The sequence below is a fragment of the Sebastes umbrosus genome, chromosome 24 (genome assembly GCF_015220745.1).
Source record: "Sebastes umbrosus isolate fSebUmb1 chromosome 24, fSebUmb1.pri, whole genome shotgun sequence".
NCBI classification, from domain to species: Eukaryota; Metazoa; Chordata; class Actinopteri; order Perciformes; family Sebastidae; genus Sebastes; species Sebastes umbrosus.
This window is the reverse complement of record NC_051292.1, coordinates 185,001-208,700: the sequence shown is the minus strand read 5'-3', so window position 1 is coordinate 208,700 and position 23,700 is coordinate 185,001. Positions and strand designations below refer to the sequence as shown.

The following is a 23,700-nucleotide window of genomic DNA, read 5'->3' as shown; positions in this document are numbered from 1 at the left end:
ATAAAATAAAATAAAGAGCTGTTAAAATAAAATAAATAAAGTGATGTTAAAATAAAATAAAGAGATGTTATAATAAAATAAAATAAAGATGTTACAATAAAATAAAATAAAGAGATGTTACAATAAAATAAATAAAGTGATGTTAAAATAAAATAAAGAGCTGTTAAAATAAAATAAATAAAGTGATGTTAAAATAAAATAAAGAGATGTTATAATAAAATAAAATAAAGATGTTACAATAAAATAAAATAAAGAGATGTTAAAATAAAATAAAATAAAGAGATGTTAAAATAAAATAAATAAAGTGATGTTAAAATAAAATAAAGAGATGTTACAATAAAATAAAAGAGATGCTAATAGTTGGGATAATACCAGATAGAATATGAATAACATAAAAAAGGAGGAAAGGAAGGGAGAGAAGGAGAGAAGGAAGGAAGAGGAGGAGGTAGAGGAGAGAGAAAGGTAGCAGGAAGTGATGAAGAAAGGTCCGTTGTGTTGCTGGTTCAGATGAGTTTTATTCATGTATTGTTCCAGTGGAGACGGAAGTTGAGGATTATATCAGGATTACAGACGATAACAGACTAAACTGAAGGTTTAGGCTGAGCTCAGATATAATCTGCCCAGCAACAGGAAGGACAAGTTTAAAGTTTATCGTCCACATTAATACTAAAAACATGTGATATAAAATGAATGGTATACTGTACAAAAAGTCATTATAAAGATTATGAATAACATCATAGAAAAACAAAAGACTACGAATTTAAAATAGCTTAGAAAAGTATTTTATTTTTTATATTTATATATAATGTTATTGTATATATTTAAATGTTTTTCCTGTTTTAATCAAGTTTACAGCCAATTAAAAACTTAAAGAATTAAAAATAAAACAATTTCCTTCATTGTGATAAATAACGTCAACGTCCCATCATGCTTTGTGGCCGGCGGTCACCACCGTTGTCATGCCGACGACGGGGCCGGAGTAGGTGGCGGCCATGTTCTGGAAGCCGAGCATCAGACAGCGCCAGCTGAAACGCATCGCCTTCCCCACGTTCTGATAGATAGATAGATACAGAGATATATAAAGATATATACATAGATACATATATATATAATAAACAGAGTTAAAGGTTCAGTTCCTTTAACGCCTCGGAGCAAGGCATCAACACTGAACTCTGACTGATGCGACGCCTCACTACGTCAGTCAGTCCTCCTTTTATTTTATTCATCAATGCTATGTTTAGATTTAGATTTTTATATTTATTTATTTATTTAGATTTTTGTGGATATTTATTTGTTTTTCAAATTTATATTTAAATGAGGAATTTCTACCTTTTAATTTAATATGTTTATATTTTGATTGTTGTTATATAAAATGATATTTAGTTTTTTTAAATATAAATGTATATATTAATGATTTACTTATCAATTACTTCATATTTTTACTTTTCAATTCATTGCGTATGATATTTAAAAATGTTTAATTTAATTGTTTTGTATATTTTCATTTTTGCATGAGCTGATATTTGTTTTTAGATATACTTTATTGACTTATTTATATTTTTAATTATCATATCATATTTTAATATTTATTTTAGTTATATTTTATTGATTTATTTCTATTTCTATTTTTAATTTCATTATATATATATATATATTTGAAATGGATATTTATTTGTCTATTTTAGTTGTATTTTATTGATTTATTTATATTTCTTTTAAACATTTATTTATATATTATTTGTGTATAAGCCGATATATATTTTATTATTTTAGTTATATTTTATTGATTTATAAATATTTATTTTTAATTAAATTATATATTATTATTTTTACATAAGTTGATATGATTTATTTAATTGTATTTATATTCTAATAATTAATTTATATTTTTAATTTTTAATTTTTAATTTTTAATTTTTAAATTTTTTTAAATTTCTAGTTTCATTATATATCATGTTTGGATTTCTACATAAACTGGTACATATATTTAAAAAACTTCAACATATTTTCTCACATTCTACCGTTATTATAAAACATAATGTGATAATGTGATCAGTCATAAAAACTCATATAAAAGTTTATATCATAAGATGTAAACGAGGAATACTACAGTAGTAGTACTACTAGTTATATTCAGGTACTATCCAGAAGTGTTGTTTTCATTCTCTCTCTATCAGGCTGACAACGTGGTGTTGTGTTGAGGTCAAAGGTCAAACTCGCTCTGCTGAGTCAACGTTTAACAGTCGAACCGACTGAAGCTAAAAACAGCTTCTTCTACGTCTTTACTGACTTCTTTATATATAAATACACATCACTCACTTTATCTAAACACAACTGTTACTTCACAGTATTTTCAGCATTTGATTTAGATTTTAACACGTTTTGTGTTTTTGTTTTAATGTTTTTTTGTCAAAGAAACATTTCATTTCATTTCATTTAGTTTAATTTTCTACAGTTCAAATTACAAATAAACCTAACATTTAATTTTAATTTCATATTTTATTGCAATTATTAGTTGTCGTGGTAACATGAATGTATTTATTCAGCATTAATTTTTTTTTATTTACATGCATATATTTTTTAGATTTCTATTTTAATGATTTATTTATATTTTATCAATCAAGTTATATTTTTACTTTTTAACTTCATTGTGCAATGTAAATATATTTATTTTATTATTATTTATATCTTCTATAATTATTTACCTAATAATTATTACTCTATTTTTTAATTCCTTGTTTCATTTTATTTATTATTGCTGTTTATATTTTCATGTTTTATTTAATAATGTTTTTGTTTTATAAAAACATTTATTTTTTAAATTTTCATTGTAATGATCTAATTATATTTTATCAGTCAAATATATGGTTTATTTGCATTTTTACCTTTATTTTGAAGTCTTATTTTATTGATTTATTTATATTTTCATTTCATTGTATATTTTTAATAATTGATTTATACTTCCATTATAGCTGATATGTATGTGTTTATTTTTGTTTTATTTTATTTATATTTTTATTTCATTGTATACATTGTTCGAATATTTTTACATAAGCTGATATTTATTTTATTTTTTAGTTGTATTTAATTGATTTATTTCTGTGTTTTTATTTTGTTGTGTATTTTAATAATTGATTTTTGCTTTTATTATATTTTTATATATCATTTATATTTATGTTTTATTAATTTATTTGTAATTAATGTTTTTAATTCTGTTACATATTATATTTTTATTTCTACATATCTTTTAGTGTATTTATTGATGAATCATGTGATCACTGATTAACAGAATCTCTCCAGGTCAAAGGTCAGCACTTCTTCTTACCTTCCTATACTTCTTGTACTTCTTCTTCTTCCTCTTCTTCTTCTCCTCCTTCCTCTTCCTCCTCTCCTCTGGCGTCTCCTCCTCCTCCTCCTCGATCAGAGGATCGTATCGGTCCGGCAGGACGGTGAAGAACACTTCTTTGGAGGTTTTCTGTTTCTTCTTCTTCTCTGCTGGAGGAGTTGCGTCCTCCTCCTGTTCCTGCACTCCCATCGCTCGCTGCTCCTCGTCTGGCCGAGTCCTTCTTCTCCTCCTCTGACCTCCTGGTGTCTCCTGGTGTCTCCTGGTGTCTCCAGGTGTCTCCTGGTGTCTCCTGGTGTTCAGGCTGGAGGACCTTTGGAGCGAGGAGGAGTCAGACCTTATGAGTAGCCTGAAGCTCTGAGCTGACAGGAAGCTGTGAACCGCTCTGAAAGCCGGATTAGAAGAAGAATGTGGAGTCTCTCTGCTGAACTACCGTACTGGTTTCTTCACTGGTGTCTTACTGGAGTGTTTTTCTCCTCCAGTTTGATTCTCTGCTGTTTGTTTTACAGAATAAACTGTGAAACTGGAACTGAGTCAACATCTAAAACTAGAAAAACACGTCATGTAGAAACCGAGCTGACAGCTGGAGGACGTTTCACTGCAAAACTTTCACACTTCTGAACTTAATTTAACTGTTGTGTAATTTTAATTAATGGCTAATTAATAATTGATGTATGTTTTAATTATATTTTTACTTAAGCTGATATATTTTTTATGTTTTAGTTGTATTTCATTGTATATTTTTAATAAGTGATTTATGCTTTTATTATTATTTTACATAAGCTGATATTTATTTATTTTATTTTTGTAGTTTTATTTATATTTTTTTATTTCATTGTATATTTTTAATAATTGATATATGTTATTATATTTTTAAATAAGTTGATATGTATTTATTTTATTTTGTTGTATTTCATTTATTTACAAAAGACAAATAAACTTAAAATTATTTTATCACTCAATTTATATTTTTGCTTTTTTTAATTTTATTGTGTAATTTAAATATATATATATATATATATTTTTTTATTTATACTTGTATTCTTTCTTTTACATAAGCTGATGTGTTTATTTTTTTAGTTTTATGTATATATTTTTATTTCATTTGTATATTTATAATAATTTATTTATGCCTTTATTATATTTTTAAATAAGCCGATATGCATTTATTTTTGTTGTATTTTAGTGATTTATTTATATTATTTATTTCATTGTATATATTTTAATAACTTTAGCTATTATTATATTTTTACATAAGCTGATATATATATTTATTTATTTATATTTATAAATGATTGTATATTTTTAATGATTGATTTATTTTTTTATTATATTTTTGCATTAGCTGATATGTATTTATTTTATTTTATTTGTCTTATACATATTTATATTTTTTTATTTCATCATGTCATTTAAATATATGTATATATGTAATATATATATATTTTATTATTGATTAATGCTTTTATTAAATTTTTACATAATGTGATTTGTCTTACTTTATTTTTTAGTTTTATTTATATATTTTTATTTCATATTATATTGTTAATAATTTATTTTTGCTTTTATTATATTTTTACATAAGCTGATATGTATTTATTTTGTATTATTTTATTTATTTACAAGTGATAAATTGACTTAAACTTAAAAAAAAAAAATTATTTCATTGATATTAGTTGGACTAAAATACAATCAGGGTTCATGTTTAGTTTAGTACAATATAACGTTCAGGTGTTCATACTTTTGGTCATGTTAGTAATTTGAGATAAATAACAGTAATAACTGATATTAATGTGAAGAGCTGCAGGCGTCTCATGTTTGCTTTCCTTCTCGTTTCCAGGTTTCTGTTTTCTAAGTGAAGCTCCGTTCAGCTCTGAGAGCCGGAGGGAGAAGACACAGACGCCGGATTAAGTAAGAAAACCAATATCTCAGCATACCTGAGCTGCTGTCTGACCGCAGTCTGACAGAAGAAAACACCACGATCTTAGTTAGAAATGTTTTCCTTTAATGTTCAGCTCGTCTAAAGATATCTGTATTAATATAACAACATGACTTCTGATCAAATAAATAGACTGAACTCGACCGCCGGAAGGATTTAAACATGTACAGTATATATATCTATCTGTGTGTTGGTGCAGTAGTGTGTAGCTCCAGCAGCGGGTCACGATGCATCATGACATCTTGACGACCTTTGACCCTGAAAGGAAACGGAGATGAAAACGAGTGAGAAACAAACAAACGGCGTCATAAACTCGATCAGGTCAAAACTCGATCAGGTCAAAACTTGATCAGGTCAAAACTCGATCAGGTCAAAACTCGATCAGGTCAAAACTCGATCAGGTCAAAACTCGATCAGGTCAAAACTTGATCAGGTCAAAACTTGATCAGGTCAAAACTCGATCAGGTCAAAACTTGATCAGGTCAAAACTCGATCAGGTCAAAACTCGATCAGGTCAAAACTCGATCAGGTCAAAACTTGATCAGGTCAAAACTCGATCAGGTCAAAACTCGATCAGGTCAAAACTTGATCAGGTCAAAACTCGGCTCTGAAACAAAAACTCCTCTCAAACATCTAAATATTAAACAATCAGATAGTTTTAAAGGATGAGTGTATTTGGGACTGGTTGGTCTTGACTTGGGACCTGTTGGTCTTCACTTGGGACTTGATTTAGGACTTGTTTGGTCTTGACTTGGGATTCGTAGGTCTCGACTCAGGACCTAACTTGGTACTTGTTGGTCTTGGCTTTGGAATTAACTTGGGACTTGTTGGTCTTGATTGGGACCTGATTTGGGACTTGTTGGTCTTGACTTGGGACCTGATTTTGGATTTGTTGGTCTTGACTTGGGATTTGATTTGTGACCTGTTGGTCTTGACTTGGGACTTGATCCAGGACATGTTGGTCTTGGCTTTGGAATTATCTTGGGACTTGTTGGTCTTGACTTGAGACCCAATTTGGGACTTGTTGGTCTTGACTTGGGATTCGTAGGTCTTGACTCAGGACCTAACTTGGGACTTGTTGGTTTTGACTCGGACTTTATCCAGGACATGTTGGTCTTGGCTTTGGAATTAACTTGGGACTTGTTGGTCTTGACCTAGGACTTTATTTGGGACTTTCTGGTCTTGACTTGGGACCTGATTTTGGACTTTCTGGTCTTGACTTGGGACCTGATTTGGTACCTGTTGGTCTTGACTTGGGACCTGATTTGGTACCTGTTGGTCTTGACTTGGGACCTGATTTGGTACCTGTTGGTCTTGACTTGGGATCTGATTCGGAACTTGTTGGTCTTGACTTGGGACTTCTTTTTTAAGACTTGAGAGACTTGTAACTGGCATATAAACAACTCCGTTCACACTGAACTGAAACAAGAAGTCGATCAAACTGATGGAAATCTAAATGACAAGATAAAGCTGATAGAGATCGATGACGTCGTCGACCCAGTGAATGGAACATTACAGTTGACTCATTGAGGTCTCACCACCAAACGTCGAGTCACAGGTTGATCGGGCGCTCTGACAGGAAGTGTGTGTGTTTCAGTGGTTTTTATTCATTCAGACTTTAGTTTCGTTTGTGTTCACGCTGAGAGGAGTTACTGAAACACCGGCAGGTTACTGACTCATTAAGATGCTGTTATAACAACCTTAATACGCATTATTACGATGCATTTAAAGGACTTGATGTGACCCGTGTAAACATCTATAACGGACTCCTAAAAGTCTTAAAATAAAGTAACATAATGTTGAGAATCTAAAGAGTTTCTTACGTTTGTGTCGGGCAGCGTGACGGTCAGCCCAGCCGGGGTCCTGAGGCTCAGCTTCCTCTTCCACAGATAATAAAACTCAACACACTGAGACACCGACTTAGTCTGGACCTGAATGCACAATAACACCTTATATACATATATATATATATATATGTATATACATATATATATATATATATATATATATATGTATATACATATATATATATATATATGTATATATATACACACACACAGAGAGTAACACACAATAACACTTTATATACAGTATATATATATACATTAAACTCACGACTTTCTGGATTCTGCTGAAGTCTTTATGATGAAGCTGCAGAGATTCAACCAGCAACCTCCTCTCTGCTGAACTCCAACTCACACCTACAACACACATATATATATATATATATATATATTTATATATATTTAATATATATTTAATATAATGTATGTTTTTATAATAAATGTTTAATATAATATATGTTAATATAATATATATTTAATATAATGTATGTTTTTATAATAAATGTTTAATATAATATATGTTTAATATAATATACATTTATATAATAAATGTTTAATATAATATATGTTTATATAATAAATGTTTAATATAATAAATGGTTATATAATATATGTTTAATATAATAAATGTTTAATATAATATGTTTATATAATTCATGTTTAATATAATAAATGTTTAATATAATAAATGTTTAATATAATATATATTTATATAATAAATGTTTAATATAATATATGTTATATGTTTATATAATAAATGTTTAATATAATAAATGTTTAATATAATATACGGTTATATAATAAATGTTTAATGCGGACACCTACAACATATATATATGTATATATATATTGAATATAATATACATAATATATATATATATATAATATGTATTTAATATAATATACATTTAATATAATGTATGTTTAATATAGTATAAAACAGAATATATACTTGGATACTGTTGAGCTGTGTGGTTGTGGTTGTTGTTGTTGTTTTCAGGAGTTGATAGCAGCTTCTCCACCGTCAGCTGTTTGACAAAAACAACAACAACAACAGTTTGTTAGTTTCATACTTTTTGTTTCTATTTTTTTTAAATCGTGTCCCAGAATTCACAGCGTTATCAGTAGAGGATGCTGATTCTGTAAAAGGGACTTGACTTGGGACTTGGGACTTGGGACCTGTGGGTCCTGGCTTAAGTCTTGACAAAGGTCTTGTTGGTTTTGGCTTCGGACTTAATTTGTATTTTGACCTGATTTGGGACCTGTTGGTCTTGACTTGGGACTTGAATCAGGACATGCTGGTCTTAGCTTTGGACTTGACTTGGGATTTGTGGGTCTTGATTTAGGACCTGACTGGGGACCTAAGTTGGGACTTGATTTTGACTGGGGACTTGTTGGTCTTGGCCTGGTACTTGACTTGGGAATTGTTCGTCTCAACTTGGGACTTGGCATTTGAGTTGACTTGGGACTTGTTGGTCTTGACTGGGGGCCTGATTTAGGACTTGTTGGTCTTGACTTGGGACCTGATTTGGGACCTGTTGGTCTTTATTTGGGACCCAATTTAGGACCTGTTGGTCTTGACTCGGTACCTGATTTAGGACCTGTTGGTCTTGACTTGGGACCTGATTTTGGGACCTGTTGGTCTTGACTTGGGACCTGATTTAGGACTGGTTGGTCTTGACTTGGGACCTTATTTGGGACCTGTTGGTCTTGACTTGGGACCTGATTTGGGACCTGTTGGTCTTGACTTGTGACCTGATTTAGGACCTGTTGGTCTTGACTTGGGACCTGATTTGGGACCTATTGGTCTTGACTTGGGACCTGATTTGGGACCTGTTGGTCTTGACTTGGGACCTGATTTAGGACCTGTTGGTCTTGACTTGGGATCTGATTTAGGACCTGTTGGTCTTGACTTGGGACCTGATTTAGGACTTGTTGGTCTTGACTTGGGACCTGATTTAGGACCTGTTGGTCTTGACTTGGGATCTGATTTAGGACTTATTGGTCTTGACTTGGTACCTGATTTGGGACGTGATGGTCTTGATTTGGGACCTGATTTAGGACTGGTTGGTCTTGACTTGGGACCTGATTTAGGACCTGTTGGTCTTGACCTGAGACCTGATTTAGGACTTATTGGTCTTGACTTGGGACCTGATTTGGGACCTGTTGGTCTTGACTTGGGACCTGATTTGGGACTTGTTGGTCTTGATTTGGGACCTGATTTAGGACTGGTTGGTCTTGACTTGGGACCTGATTTGGGACCTGTTGGTCTTGACTCTGGATTTGTGGGTCTTGACTCAGGACCCCAGGACCTAACTTTGGACTTGTTGGTCTGAGTGTGAGGACGTGTTTAGCCTAGCTTAGCATAAAGACTAGAAGCAGGGGGAAAGTGTTAGCCTAGCTTAGCACAAAGACTGGAAGCAGGGGGGAAGTGTTAGCCTAGCTTAGCATAAAGACTGGAAGCAGGGGGGAAGTGTTAGCCTAGCTTAGCATAAAGACTGGAAGCAGGGGGAAACAGCTAGCTAAGTTGTTGACATCTTCCTTCCTAAATGATCACATATCGGTTGGGAGTAACAGCCAATGAGAACTTACCAGGAAGTCTCCTCTGCACTCTGATAGGACGTGGAGCGCCGACTCCAGGCTGGCCCCGCCCCCTGGCACCACGCTGGAGCGAGCCATCATCATCAGAGCTTCAACTGGACCAACAAGGTGTCAATCAAAAACAATCGTCCAATGAAATCATGATTATACCAATAATGAGAATATTTACCTCTCTGTTGATTGACAGGACGCTCCAGCTCGTCCCGCGGCGTCCACAGCGGCAGTGCATTGTGGGAGTCGGAGTCGGCGTAGTTTCTGCTCTGCATAGGCGGGATGTCAGCCTGGAAGCCCCGCCCTTCGTTGATCCGCCTGTGATTGACAGCTCCGTCATCATCGTGATAACAAGTTTCGTTAAGAGGTAAATTATTTTACGTACGGCTTATTGATTAGTGTCCCCGGAGGAGGGGAGGCTGTCTCCATGGCAACGAGATCGCCGAGTCCATCTACCAATCAGAGACAGAGTTTAACATCACGGTGACTCTATAGCGGGACACGTTTTAATGACGTATTGACTCACTGTGAAGCTGCACGGTCTGCACGCTAAGCTGCCGCCTGGTGGCGAGGGAGCAGTACAACCCGGGCCCCGCCCTAACGGGACGCAGCATCGGCGGCGGGGTGTAGTGGGCGCCATCATCAACGTCTTCTTCTTGGTGCAACAGGCTGCGGTAGAGCGGCGCGGCGCCTCCGGAGGCTGGAGAGAGGCGACTCTTCTGTCTACTCGCCTTGCCTCTGGATTGGACGGGCACGGAGACGGGCATCACCATGGAGACGGAGGGTTGGACCGGCGGCGAGGGGTCCTCGCTCTGGACCTTCAACCATGTCGCTGATCTGGATCCGCTGTGTGAACGCATGTGTCCGTTCAACGCCGGCAGACTCCTGAAGTCACGCGGACACATCGTACACAGCAGCCTATAACACATCATCATCATTATCATCATCATCATCATCATCATCATCATCATCACCATCATTATCATCATCATCATCATCAGGTTACCTGGGCTTCAGAACCTCAGGACCGGTTTCAGGTTGAAAATGTTTCACCTGAAATTAACAGAAAAGATTTTAATTAATTTGAAGAATCTGATTTATTATTTGAAGCATTTCATTAGTTACTTTAATTATTTACTTATTAGTAGTACTTAGTATTTGTGCACTTATTAATTTACACACTTATTTATGCGCCTATTTATTTACACACATTTATTTATGCACTTATTTACAACTTACTTCTTTATTTACACACTTCCTTATTTACGCACCTACCTTTTTATGCGCTTATTTATGTACGTACTTATTTACACACTTACTTTATGCACCTATTTATTTACACGCACAAATTGCAAACTTTTTTATACAGTTGCTTACGTACTTACTTACGTACCTACTTACGTACCTACTTACGTACTTACTTACGTACTGTAATGGAAATTGTAATGATTCACTTTCTATCTTTCTCTTCTTTGCACTTATCTGTGTGTATGCTTTAGTATGTATAAATACTGACTACTCTTGTGTTCGAGTCCATCTGCAGATGCTTTTCTTATTAATATATGCTTTGTTATTAAATGCACCTAAAAGACAAGTTGTGACCTTGGTTTGTGTCTTGTTTTAACAGAAACTGCCACCACAAATTTGGCGTTGTCGGCAGGATCACTTGTGTGAGGGGGAGCCCTGGAACTCAGTGCTGAAGGTAAAGACCTTGCACGTCTGGAGTCTGGGACTCTAACCTCAACCTCCCCTTCAAAGAGGGTGTAGAAGTGGGGGCCTGAGTACCAGGACTCACTCAACGCCGTGATCCAAAGAACCAGGTGGCGAAAAAAAACCAACTCTGTCTTTCTGGTAAGTAAGAATTTATTAAATTTACCTAAAAGACAAGTTGTGACCTTGGTTTGTGTCTTGTTTTAACAGAAACTGCCACCACAGTACCTACTTACGTACCTACTTACGTACTTATTTACGGACGAACTTACTTACGTACTTACTTACGGACTTACTTACTTACTTACTGTACGTACTTTTATTCCATGCTCTTTGTTTACATACTTATTTATTTATTTGTTCCCTGACTCACTTTGTTACTAATTTACTACTTCCTTATTTACTCACTTATATTCAAATGAACAGGGATTACACCTGCTAGAAATGTAATAACTTTGTATACTTGTTGTACGTCATCTCCTCCTCCTCCTCTTCTCTTTCCTCCTGCTCCTCCTCTTCCTCGTCCTCCTCGTCCTCCTCTTCCTCCTCGTCCTCCTCGTCCTCGTCCTCCTCGTCCTCCTCGTCCTCCTCCCCTCTCCTCACTCCAGTTCAGCCCAGCATCGAGGCCTGTTGGCTGGGCAGCACCGCTGACATCTTGGCCTCTTCCCTGCGGAGAGAACCAGCTCTCCGAGCTCCCGGCGGTGTCGAGGAGACCCGTCTGGTCCTGGGTCGGCTCTCTGTGGTTCTGGAGGAGGTGTCGGGTCGTCTGGTGCGGGTGCTGGTGCTGGTGCTGACCGGGGTCAGAGGTCATGAGGTAGCGGTCATACTCATGTAGACAGCAGCTGAGGGTTTCATCTAGTCTCTCCGTCCTGGAGGGCATCTGAGGACCGGGGCTGGAGATAGTGGGGGTTTGTGGGTAATGAGGACTCGGACCAGGGGTGGAGGGGCTGCAGAAGGGCTGGGGGGCGTAGTTGTCATGGTAACTGTCGTGGTAAAACTGGGTGGTGGCGGCGGTGAAGTCGTCAGCGGAGGATGAGTTGAAGTCCATGGAGCTCCATCCTCCCTGGGGGACTCCTCCCGTGGTGGAGCCCAGCGGAGGACACTGGAGCTGGGGCATAGTCGGCCTCCAGGTGTCCTGGACCGGACCGGGTGTGTAGGGTTCATCTCTGAACTGGTTCTGGTTCTGGAGATCCTGGTTCTGTTTCAGACACATCATGAATCAAGCTGCAGTTCTGGGGTTTCTGTTGGAAAAGAATGGAGGACTATCTTACCTGGTGGGTGTACCTGGTGGTCCTGAGCAGGTAGGAAAGTCCACAAGGAGGTTCAGATCCACTCCAATCTGGACTATCTAAACACGGGTCAGGGTTTTGGTTGTAGAGGTGGTAGTGGGGCGGGTAGAGGAGGTGAGGGGAGGTTACCTGGGGATGAGGGAGGTGTTGATGGGAGGTTACCTGGGGATGAGGGAGGTGAGGGGAGGTTACCTGGGGATGAGGGAGGTGTTGATGGGAGGTTACCTGGGGATGAGGGAGGTGTTGATGGGAGGTTACCTTGGGATGGGGGAGGTGAAGGGAGGTAACCTGGGGATGAGGGAGGTGTTGATGGGAGGTTACCTTGGGATGGGGGAGGTGAAGGGAGGTAACCTGGGGATGAGGGAGGTGAGGGGAGGTTACCTGGGGATGGGGGAGGTGAGGGGAGGTTACCTGGGGATGGGGGAGGTGTTGATGGGAGGTTACCTGGTGATGAATGAGGTGAGGTGAGGTTACCTGGGGATGAGGGAGGTGAGGGGAGGTTACCTGGGGATGGGGGAGGTGTTGAGGGGAGGTTACCTGGTGATGAGGGAGGTGAGGGGAGGTTACCTGGGGATGGGGGAGGTGTTGAGGGGAGGTTACCTGGTGATGAGGGAGGTGAGGGGAGGTTACCTGGGGATGGGGGAGGTGTTGAGGGGAGGTTACCTGGTGATGAGGGAGGTGAGGGGAGGTTACCTGGGGATGAGGGAGGTGAGGGGAGGTTACCTGGGGATGAGGGAGGTGTTGATGGGAGGTTACCTGGTGATGAGTGAGGTGAGGGGAGGTTACCTGGGGATGAGGGAGGTGTTGATGGGAGGTTACCTTGGGATGGGGGAGGTGAAGGGAGGTAACCTGGGGATGAGGGAGGTGAGGGGAGGTTACCTGGGGATGGGGGAGGTGAGGGGAGGTTACCTGGGGATGGGGGAGGTGAGGGGAGGTTACCTGGGGATGGGGGAGGTGTTGATGGGAGGTTACCTGGTGATGAGTGAGGTGAGGTGAGGTTACCTGGGGATGGGGGAGGTGTTGAGGGGAGGTTACTTGGGGATGAGGGAGGTGAGGGGAGGTTACCTGGGGATGGTGGAGGTGTTGAGGGGAGGTTACCTGGTGATGAGGGAGGTGAGGGGAGGTTACCTGGGGATGAGGGAGGTGAGGGGAGGTTACCTGGGGATGAGGGTGGTGAGGGGAGGTTACCTGGGGATGAGGGAGATGTTGATGGGAGGTTACCTGGGGATGAGGGAGGTGGTGAGGGGAGGTTACCTGGGGATGGGGGAGGTGTTGAGGGGAGGTTACCTGGGGATGAGGGAGGTGAGGAGAGGTTTCCTGGGGATGAGGGAGGTGTTGAGGGGAGGTTACCTGGGGATGAGGGAGGTGTTGAGGGGAGGTTACCTGGGGATGGGGGAGGTGAGGGGAGGTTACCTGGGGATAGGGGAGGTGTTGAGGGGAGGTTACCTGGGGATGGGGGAGGTGTTGAGGGGAGGTTACCTGGGGATGGGGGAGGTGAGGGGAGGTTACCTGGGGATAGGGGAGGTGTTGAGGGGAGGTTACCTGGGGATGGGGGAGGTGTTGATGGGAGGTTACCTGGGGATGGGGGAGGTGTTGAGGGGAGGTTACCTGGGGATGGGGGAGGTGAGGGGAGGTTACCTGGGGATGGGGGAGGTGTTGAGGGGAGGTTACCTGGGGATGGGGGAGGTGTTGATGGGAGGTTACCTGGGGATGGGGGAGGTGTTGAGGATAGTTCCTTGGTGACTGGGAGGAGTGATGCATGATGGGAAGAGGACAGGACGAGGAAAATGGCCGCCAGTCAGTCATGATGTCACACACGCCTCTTTATGAGCATGATGATGATCTGAGGAAAGACACAGGAAGTAACGATGTTGTAACTCTAACAAACAGGAAGTAACGACGTGTTAACGCTAACAAACAGGAAGCAACGACTTAGTAACTGTAATGAACAGAAAGTAACGACTTTGTAACTCTAACTAACAGGAAGTAACTACGTTTTAACTCTAACGAACAGGAAGTAACAACGTTTTAACTGTAATGAACAGGAAGTAACAACGTTTTAACTGTAATGAACAGGAAGTAACAACGTTTTAACTCTAACAAACAGAAAGTAACGACTTTGTAACTCTAACTAACAGGAAGTAACTACGTTGTAACTCTAACAAACAGAAAGTAATGACGTTTTAACTCCAACAAACAGGAAGCAACGACTTAGTAACTGTAATGAACAGGAAGTAACGATGTTGTAACTCTAACGAACAGGAAGTAACAATGTTTTAACTGTGATGAACAGGAAGTAACGATGTTGTAACTCTAACAAACAGGAAGTAACAACGTTTTAACCCTAACAAACAGGAAGTAACAACGTTTTAACTCTAACGAACAAGAAGTAACGACGTTTTAACTCTAACAAACAGAAAGTAACAACTTTGTAACTCTAACTAACAGGAAGTAACAACGTTTTAACTCTAACAAACAGGAAGCAACGACTTAGTAACTGTAATGAACAGGAAGTAACGATGTTGTAACTCTAACAAACAGGAAGTAACGATGTTGTAACTCTAACAAACAGGAAGTAACTACGTTTTAAATCTAACGAACAGGAAGCAACAACGTTTTAACTCTAACAAACAGGAAGTAATGACGTTTTAACTCTAACGAACAGGAAGCAACAACGTTTTAACTCTAACGAACAGGAAGTATTTTACTGTTTCTATTATTTACCATCAGAGTTTGAGCTGGTTTCGCTGAGCTGATCAGATAAACTGTGATCTTGTTTTACTGACGCCATCATGACTCATTGTGTGAATGTGATAAGACGACGCTTCTAAGAGTTCACACCCGGACAACTTCTCTTTAAGTGACACCTTCTACTTTTAGTTTACATGAAAAGCAACACAAATATTCTATTATGGATTCTACTCTTTCTATCGATAGTTAGTTTCCGTCATTCAGCAGCAGATAAAACTTCACTGATGGTGTCAGATTTTTTAATCGTGTCTGTAACATAGCCATCACTTACATCATAAAAGAATATATAAATACAACATGTATAATAAAAGAGTTAATATAACAGATGATTAGAGTCGTACACGGTGAGTAAAAGTACAAATAGGGAATAAATAGTCAGAGAGTAACGTCAACATTAAGTTTATAATCAAATTAAATGAACTCACCTGAAACATTATCGACTGCTACTGACTGACTGTGTGTGTGACTGTGTGTGTGACTGTGTGTGTGTGAGTGTGTGTGTGACTGTGTGTGTGTGTGTGTGTGTGTGTGTGTGTGTGTGTGTGTGTGTGGTGTCAGGATGTGGTTTACATGTTCTTCCTCTCTGGTGGACTCGCTGCTTCTTCCTCATGATGACGACGGTGAGACAGCAGAGATCAAACAAACTAATTACTAATGAAAGTTTCGTACATGATATATGAAGAAATACTTAAAGTCCAGCAAGAGGTTATTAAAAGTGATTAATTACTGTAGAAATATCAAATACAAATATATACATAAAATACTAATGATAATTGTTCATAAGGCTAATATAGCCAGTAACTGACGGATAAAAAATAGAGTGAAATAAAGTGTTTATTGTAAAATGATATTGTATTTTTTACGCACTTATTTACCTTTTTACTGACCATACCTTTTTATTTATTTACCTTACTCGCCTAATTATTTACACACTTATTAATGCACTTATTTATTTACACACATCATTTCTTATGCATTTACTTATTTACGTACTTATTTACGCACTTACTTTTTTATGCACTTATTTATTTACACACTTAATATTTATATTATTAAATAACAATATATATAGATATTCATTGTTTTATTTATTTATTTTATTTATTTGTAATTCTTTTATTTATTTTTAATTCTTTTATTTATTTTTAATTCTTTTATTTTATTTATTTTTAATTATCTTATTTATTTTTATTTATTTTATTTTATGTATTTTTAATTATTTTATTTTATCTATTTTAAAAAATGTATCTATTTTTAATTATTTCATTTTATTTATTTTTTATTATTTCTTTATTTTTTATAATTTTTTTATTTTTAATTATTTTATTTGATCTATTTTTTATTATTTTATTTGATCTATTTTTAATTATTTTATTTTATTTATTTTTCATTATTTCTTTATTTTTAATTATTTTATTTATTTTTCATTATTTTATTTGATCTATTTTTCATTATTCTATTTGATCTATTTTTTATTATTTTATTTTGAACTATTTTTTATTATTTTATTTGATCTATTTTTAATTATCTTATTTTATCTATTTTATTTGTATTTTTATTTAACAACTCTTCCCTGTGGTAGGAACCTTTCTCAGACAGACCGCAGCTCAGCACGGTGCCTTCACAGTGAGGGACCGAGGTCAGAGTTACAAACCGGAAAACATCATTTACCCCTTCAGAATAAGAGCAAAGACATGCGTGGCTTAGAAGCAAAACCAGTGTATTTTCTGTTCTGTCGCTTTTACTTTGAAGTTTAGTGAGCGGAAGTAGTTTCTCCAGCTCTTCTTCTTCTCTGGTTCAGGTCAGTAGAGCAGTTCTCTCCTTCATTAATAAATGTGATCTAGCAGCAGAATGACAGGATGCATGATGACCTCAGGCTCTAACAGGCCTGAGAGGAACTCTGGCACATCTGTCCAGATGCAAATGACTAAAGAGAGGAAATCCAGAGGTGCTTTAAACTTCACTTTACTTTGTGATGTTGAGATGAAGCTTCATGAAGCTGCTGAGGGATGAGCCCTGATCAGCTTCATGAAGCTTCATGAACCTTCATGAAGCTTCATGAAGCTGCTGAGGGATGAGCCCTGATCAGCTTCATGAAGCTTCATGAAGCTGCTGAGGGATGAGCCCTGATCAGCTTCATGAAGCTTCATGAAGCTGCTGAGGGATGAGCCCTGATCAGCTTCATGAAGCTTCATGAACCTTCATGAAGCTTCATCCCTCAGCACATATATATTATATTATATATATCATATATATAATATAATATATATGTTTCTACTCTGGCAGCAACATTTCACTGGAGTAATATTGTTAGTGATATTGACTTATTATTATAAATATTATTATATATATATATATATATATATATTAATCTTGTTAGTGATATTGACTTATTATTATAAATATTATTATATATATATATATATATTAATATTGTTAGTGATATTGATTTATTATATATATATATATTAATCTTGTTAGTGATATTGACTTATTATTATAAATATTATTATATATATATATATATATATATATATATATATTAATCTTGTTAGTGATATTGACTTATTATTATAAATATTATTATTATATATATATATTAATATTGTTAGTGATATTGACTTATTATTATATATATATATATTAATCTTGTTAGTGATATTGACTTATTATTATAAATATTATTATATATATATATATTAATCTTGTTAGTGATATTGACTTATTATTATAAATATTATTATTATTATATATATATATATATTAATCTTGTTAGTGATATTGACTTATTATTATAAATATTATTATTATATATATATATATATATTAATCTTGTTAGTGATATTGACTTATTATTATAAATATTATTATTATATATATATATTAATCTTGTTAGTGATATTGACTTATTATTATAAATATTATTATATATATATATATATTAATATTGTTAGTGATATTGACTTATTATTATTATATATATATAAAATAAGTCAATATCACTCACACGATTAATATATATATATATATATATATATCTTGTGAGTGATATTGACTTATATATATATATATATATTTAGTGATATTGACTGGAAGAAAGTTTGTTCCTTACCACAAAAGTTCCTTCTAACAAATCCGGTAAAAGAGGTGTCCTTTAAATGAAATCTGTATCCAGTGAAACGTTTCTTACGGAAGTTAAAGAGTGACATATAATAGATGTAAACTGTTCATCCTGTTCATTTATTCTGCTCCGGTACATTAACATGTGAATTGTGGAAAGAAGTCAATAATGTTATACTTGTTAACATTTTCTCAGATTTGAACACTGTACTGTAGAAATATTATATCTGGTTGCTATGGTTACAGCGACAAAGACAGTGATGCATTTTGTCTTATTAATTTAATTTTAATCTCTCGTGAAGTTCCACATTCACAAGTGCAAATTAATATAAAATACAAATCTATAAAATAAAGTGATATATATTTAAATATTTGCATAATGAGGTTTAATTGAATTGATTTAAATGTGATTGTCTCGTTAAGGATCCGTCCAACATGTGGAGGTGAAGACGCCGTTTGACGCCATGATGTCACACGTCAAGAGGACGTTGTCTCTCGTGAGACGCTGCTCGGGTCCGGTTCGGTCCAGCTCCTCCTCCTCCTCCTCCAGCAGCGGCGGCGTGCTCGCGTCCTCTGACGGCGCCGGGCTGGTCCTGCGCTCCCGGTCCACCGACGTGTACCAGAACCTGGCCCTGGAGGACTGGATCGACGCCAACGTGGACCTGACGCGGCGCGGCATCCTGCTGCTGTGGAGGAACCGGCCGGCCGTGGTCATCGGGCGCCACCAGAACCCCTGGACCGAGTGCAACCTGCCGGCCATGAGGAGGGCGGGGGTGCCTCTGGCCCGCCGGCGGAGCGGCGGCGGCACCGTCTTCCACGACCTCGGGAATCTCAACCTGACGTTCTTCACCTCCAAGAAGGCGTACGACCGCCAGAGGAACCTGAAGGTCATCACGGACGCTCTGAGGCGGGTCAGACCGGAGCTGGACGTCCACGCCACCGACCGGCTGGACATTCTGCTCAACGGACGCTTCAAGATCTCAGGTACGGGGGGGGGGACTACGTATCTACGTATCCCAGAGTGCACTGCAACAGGATTATCAATAAGGTGTGTTGTTGTTCACAGGAAGTGCGTCCAGGCTGAGCAGGAAGTCGTCGTACCATCACTGCACGCTGCTGCACTCCGCCGACCGCTCCGCCCTCGCCGCCGTGCTCCGCCCCTCCTGTCCCGGTATCCATAGCAACGCCACGCCTAGCGTCCCCTCGCCCGTCGCCAACCTGCTGGACCACGCCCCCTCGCTGCAGTGGGAGGAGCTACTGGACGCTCTGGTGCACCAGTACAACGCAGGTACGGTCCGGGTCCTGGTGGACGGCATCCTCTGCTGGACATGTAGAGGAACTACAGATAGATACGACCTCATGAAATTTAATAACTAATTATTATAATAAATATAATAACTGATGATTCACAATAAACAACTAAACTAACTTCAGCTGCTGATCAACACAGAGAGAGTTTACAGCTTTAATACTAATGCACTGTCCTTTAAATAAAAATACAATATATAGAAAAATACTAATTCAAAATATATAAAAATAAAAAATACACTATGTAGAAAAATAAAAATACAGGAAAATAAAAATACAAAATATATAAAAATAAAAATACAGAAAATTTAAAATACAATACATAGAAAAATAATAATACAGATAAATAAAAATTAAATGTATTAAAAACATATAGACAAATAAAAATACGACAGCGACCTGTTAATATTGTTCAGTAAGTTATGAATGAATTAAAGAGCAACATAACAGCAGACGATAGTGAAGTATTTACTGCAGTGATGTAGTCATGTACTCGTTACGCTGTGACATCACTCAGTCTGCTATCAAAGGGCTCTTAAATCGGACTTGTTGTACCGCTGTGATTAAAATGACGTTGTTGTTGTGACCCTCAGAGTTCGGCTACGGCGCCGCCTCGACGCTCGTCGACCCGGCTGATGAGTCGGCGTTCCCTGGCGTGGGCAAGGCGGCGGCGGAGCTGCGCGGCTGGGACTGGACGTTCGGTAAGACGCCTAAATTCAGCGTGCGGACCGTGCTGGAGCTGACGGACGAGCGCTCCGCTCCGCTGCAGGCGGAGGTGAAGAACGGCGTGATCGAGAGCTGCCGGCTGGACGTCCCCGTGGACTGGCTGCCTCTGCGGCTGAGCGGCGAAGTGAGCGGCGTGCTGGTCGGAGAGAGGTTCTGTCCTCATCGAGCGGCCGCGGCCTTTTCCGCTCTGCTGCGGACGGAGAGCGGCGAGCTGAGGGACAGACTACGCCGCCTGTGTGACGCCGTGGTGGCGGCGATGGGCTGAAATAAACCTGATGGACTCAAACAGCAGCTGTCACTGACCTCTGACCTCTGACCTCTGACCCATCAACAGAGATAAAGGGGTTATTAATACAGATGTTTTAATGTATTCATTGTTCATTCATTGTTGCCTTAATTACAACTATTATCAGATCGTTTGTTCTTTGCATTTCTGCTGTGATTAATAAAATAAATAAATAAATAAACTATATTTTCTCATTTCAAGTAAAAAAAAAAATATATATTTCAAGCTGTGACTAATTAAATCTGTATTCATTAATTAATTAATTGATTATTTTTTGAAGTAAATCTCTTATTGATTATTTATTGATGTAAATATCTTATGATTAGTTATTGATTTAAATCTCTTATTTATGTATTATTTATTGATTTAAATCTCTTTATTATTTATTATTTATTTAAGTAAATCTCTTGTTATTTATTATTTATTGATTTAAATCTCTTTATTATTGATTATTTGATTTGTTGGGGTCAAAATCGTGACGTGTCTCAGAGAGGTCACGTCACAATGCGCATGCGCAATCCCTCTGATTCGAGCCATGCGTGCTGCTGGAGGAGAGAGAGAAAAAGGAGGAGGTGTCACTCCGCTGTTTTCTCCTGGAACTAAATGCTTATTTACTCATCATGTTGTCTAAATATGACCTTTTATTACCAATGTATTCATATTTTATAGTTATATTATATATAGCCACGGGCTCTACATTTTTACAGCTATTATTATTAAGATTAAGATTATATTATTACATTTTAATTACATTTATTATTACATATTATAATGCTATTTTACATTTTCAATAAACAGAAAAAAACAAAAGAAATTCACAAAAAAAACTCCTTCCCGTCCCCAATAACACATATTATCATGGTAAAAAGAAAAAAATGAACAAACATAACATTAAATATAAATAAATAATTGTAAATGAGAATAAAAAATAAAAATAAATGAATAATTTAATTTAAAACATATATATATAAAGGAAACACAATAAATTATGTACACAAGTAGAAATATTTAAACAAGATTTTATTTTCTAATTTTCTGGACAATAAATAACACTAAGTAAAATAAATAAATAGATAAATTAATAACAACAATAATAATAATAATAATAATAATATAAACATACATATACAAGAAACGAAAGAAAGTACACGCACAAGTAGAAATATTTAAATAAGATGTTTTTTTCTAAGCAAAAAAAATTCTTGACAATAACAATAATAAAATAAATAAATAAATAAACTATATTTTCTCATTTTAAGTATAAAAAAATTATTTCAAGCTGTGACAAATTAAATCTGTATTAATTAATTAATTGATTATTTATTGAAGTAATCTCTTATTATTGATTGTTTATTGATTTAAATCTCCTATTTTGTTATTATTTATTTGAAGTAAATCTCTTATTTGTTATTATTTATTGAAGTAAATCTCTTATTATTGATTATTTATTGTTTTAAATCTCTTATTTTTTATTATTTTCTAAGCAAAAGAAAATCTGGACCATAAATAACACTTCATAAAATAAATAAATAAATAATGCTACAACTACTACTACTACTAATGATAATAATAATAACATACATATACAAGACACCAATAAATGAAATAAGATGTTATTGTTCACAGATCGCTGGTCGATGAGAGGAAAGAGCAGCGGAGTGAGCCCTCCCCGCTGAGTGTCCGTCACTAGGAGATCTGTGAGTGGATGAGATCCGTCCAGCGGATCAGAACTGGAACCGGAACCGGATCAGAACCAGAACCGGACCGAGAACCGGAGAACCGCCGCGGCAGCAGGATGGGCAAGAAGCAGAAGAAGTCCGGAGAGGACAGGTGAGACAGAACTCACCGAGTGTACCTGAGAACACCTGAACAGCACGAGACACGCACACACAGGCCTGCTAGCTGCTAGCGGTTAGCTGTTAGCTTAGCAGCTAGCTGAGGCGAACCACGAGAAACAGGCTTGTTGGCTGTTAGCTGCTAGCTGTTAGCTGTTAGCTTAGCAGCTAGCTGAGGCGAACCACGAGAAACAGGCTTGTTGGCTGTTAGCTGTTAGCTGTTAGCTGTTAGCTGTTAGCTGTTGGCTGTTGGCTGTTAGCTGTTAGCTGTTAGCTGTTAGCTGTTGGCTGTTGGCTGTTGGCTGTTAGCTGTTCGCTGTTAGCTGTTCGCTGCTCGCTGCTCGCTGCTCGCTGTTCGCTGCTCGGCTGCTCTCAGGCCGACCCTCAGCTCTCTATCTCGGCTCTACGTGTTCAGCTAACACACCGGTTCACCAGCGGCTACATGCTAACAACACTAGCTAACTAGCTGTTAGCCGTTATCTCTGGTCAGAGCTCTGACAATGTGACAGCTGATGAATACTGAGTACTAGTACTACAAGTACACTACACTACAGTACTACAAGTACACTACACTACAGTACTAGTACTACAAGTACACTACACTACAGTACTAGTACTACAAGTATACTACACTACAGTACTAGTACTACAAGTACACTACACTACAGTACTAGTACTACAAGTATACTACACTACAGTACTAGTACACTACATGAAGTATACTACAGTACTAGTACACTACATGAAGTATACTACACTACAGTACTAGTACATGAAGTATACTACAGTACTAGTACACTACATGAAGTATACTTCACTACAGTACTAGTACATGAAGTATACTACAGTACTAGTACATGAAGTATACTTCACTACAGTACCAGTACATGAAGTATACTACACTACAGTACCAGTACATGAAGTATACTTCACTACAGTACTAGTACACTACATGAA

General features: G+C 37.1%; 4 protein-coding genes across 4 annotated transcripts in view; 2 read left to right on the top strand and 2 right to left on the bottom strand.

Annotated features, from left to right (window-relative positions):
• Window positions 1-759: 759 nt before the first annotated feature.
• On the bottom strand, window positions 760-3,669 carry LOC119483740 (uncharacterized protein C1orf115-like). The gene is made up of 2 exons (XM_037762142.1): window positions 3,326-3,669; window positions 760-1,051 (listed from the first exon to the last, which is right to left on the bottom strand). Exons 1-2 carry the CDS (start codon window positions 3,533-3,535, stop codon window positions 926-928), a joined length of 336 nt encoding a protein of 111 aa, XP_037618070.1. The 5' UTR covers window positions 3,536-3,669; the 3' UTR covers window positions 760-925.
• Window positions 3,670-5,027: 1,358 nt separating this feature from the next.
• Window positions 5,028-12,981, bottom strand: LOC119483733 (transcriptional-regulating factor 1-like). The gene is made up of 11 exons (XM_037762130.1): window positions 12,700-12,981; window positions 11,892-12,626; window positions 10,725-10,771; window positions 10,245-10,636; window positions 10,104-10,170; window positions 9,897-10,036; window positions 9,719-9,822; window positions 8,079-8,154; window positions 7,398-7,483; window positions 7,106-7,213; window positions 5,028-5,540 (listed from the first exon to the last, which is right to left on the bottom strand). Exons 2-11 carry the CDS (start codon window positions 12,543-12,545, stop codon window positions 5,505-5,507), a joined length of 1,710 nt encoding a protein of 569 aa, XP_037618058.1. The 5' UTR covers window positions 12,546-12,626; window positions 12,700-12,981; the 3' UTR covers window positions 5,028-5,504.
• Window positions 12,982-17,300: 4,319 nt separating this feature from the next.
• lipt1 (lipoyltransferase 1) lies at window positions 17,301-21,089 on the top strand. Its single transcript, XM_037762134.1, has 4 exons — window positions 17,301-17,416; window positions 19,012-19,572; window positions 19,655-19,876; window positions 20,490-21,089. Exons 1-4 carry the CDS (start codon window positions 17,320-17,322, stop codon window positions 20,885-20,887), a joined length of 1,278 nt encoding a protein of 425 aa, XP_037618062.1. The 5' UTR covers window positions 17,301-17,319; the 3' UTR covers window positions 20,888-21,089.
• Window positions 21,090-22,586: 1,497 nt separating this feature from the next.
• Window positions 22,587-23,700, top strand: part of eif5b (eukaryotic translation initiation factor 5B) — a 16,739-nt gene continuing 15,625 nt past the window's right edge. Inside the window, exon 1 of the mRNA XM_037762129.1 lies at window positions 22,587-22,738. Coding sequence (XP_037618057.1) covers window positions 22,614-22,738 — 125 coding nt within the window. The 5' untranslated portion in view covers window positions 22,587-22,613. The remainder of the gene's footprint in view (window positions 22,739-23,700) is intronic.

Bases quoted from the DNA above. Each gene is read 5' to 3' on its own strand.
- LOC119483740 (XM_037762142.1), bottom strand. From the start codon at position 3,535: ATGGGAGTGCAGGAACAGGAGGAGGACGCAACTCCTCCAGCAGAGAAG. The intron at 1,052-3,325 runs GTAAGAAGAAGT...TCTATCTATCAG, and splicing joins AGTACAAGAAGTATAGGAAG to AACGTGGGGAAGGCGATGCG.
- lipt1 (XM_037762134.1), top strand. From the start codon at position 17,320: ATGACAGGATGCATGATGACCTCAGGCTCTAACAGGCCTGAGAGGAAC. The intron at 17,417-19,011 runs GTGCTTTAAACT...TGTCTCGTTAAG, and splicing joins TAAAGAGAGGAAATCCAGAG to GATCCGTCCAACATGTGGAG. The intron at 19,877-20,489 runs GTACGGTCCGGG...TGTGACCCTCAG, and splicing joins GGTGCACCAGTACAACGCAG to AGTTCGGCTACGGCGCCGCC.
- LOC119483733 (XM_037762130.1), bottom strand. From the start codon at position 12,545: ATGCCCCAGCTCCAGTGTCCTCCGCTGGGCTCCACCACGGGAGGAGTC. The intron at 10,637-10,724 runs GTAACCTGATGA...GATGTGTTATAG, and splicing joins CCTGAGGTTCTGAAGCCCAG to GCTGCTGTGTACGATGTGTC. The intron at 5,541-7,105 runs GTAAGAAACTCT...GTTTCCTTTCAG, and splicing joins TCACGCTGCCCGACACAAAC to GGTCAAAGGTCGTCAAGATG.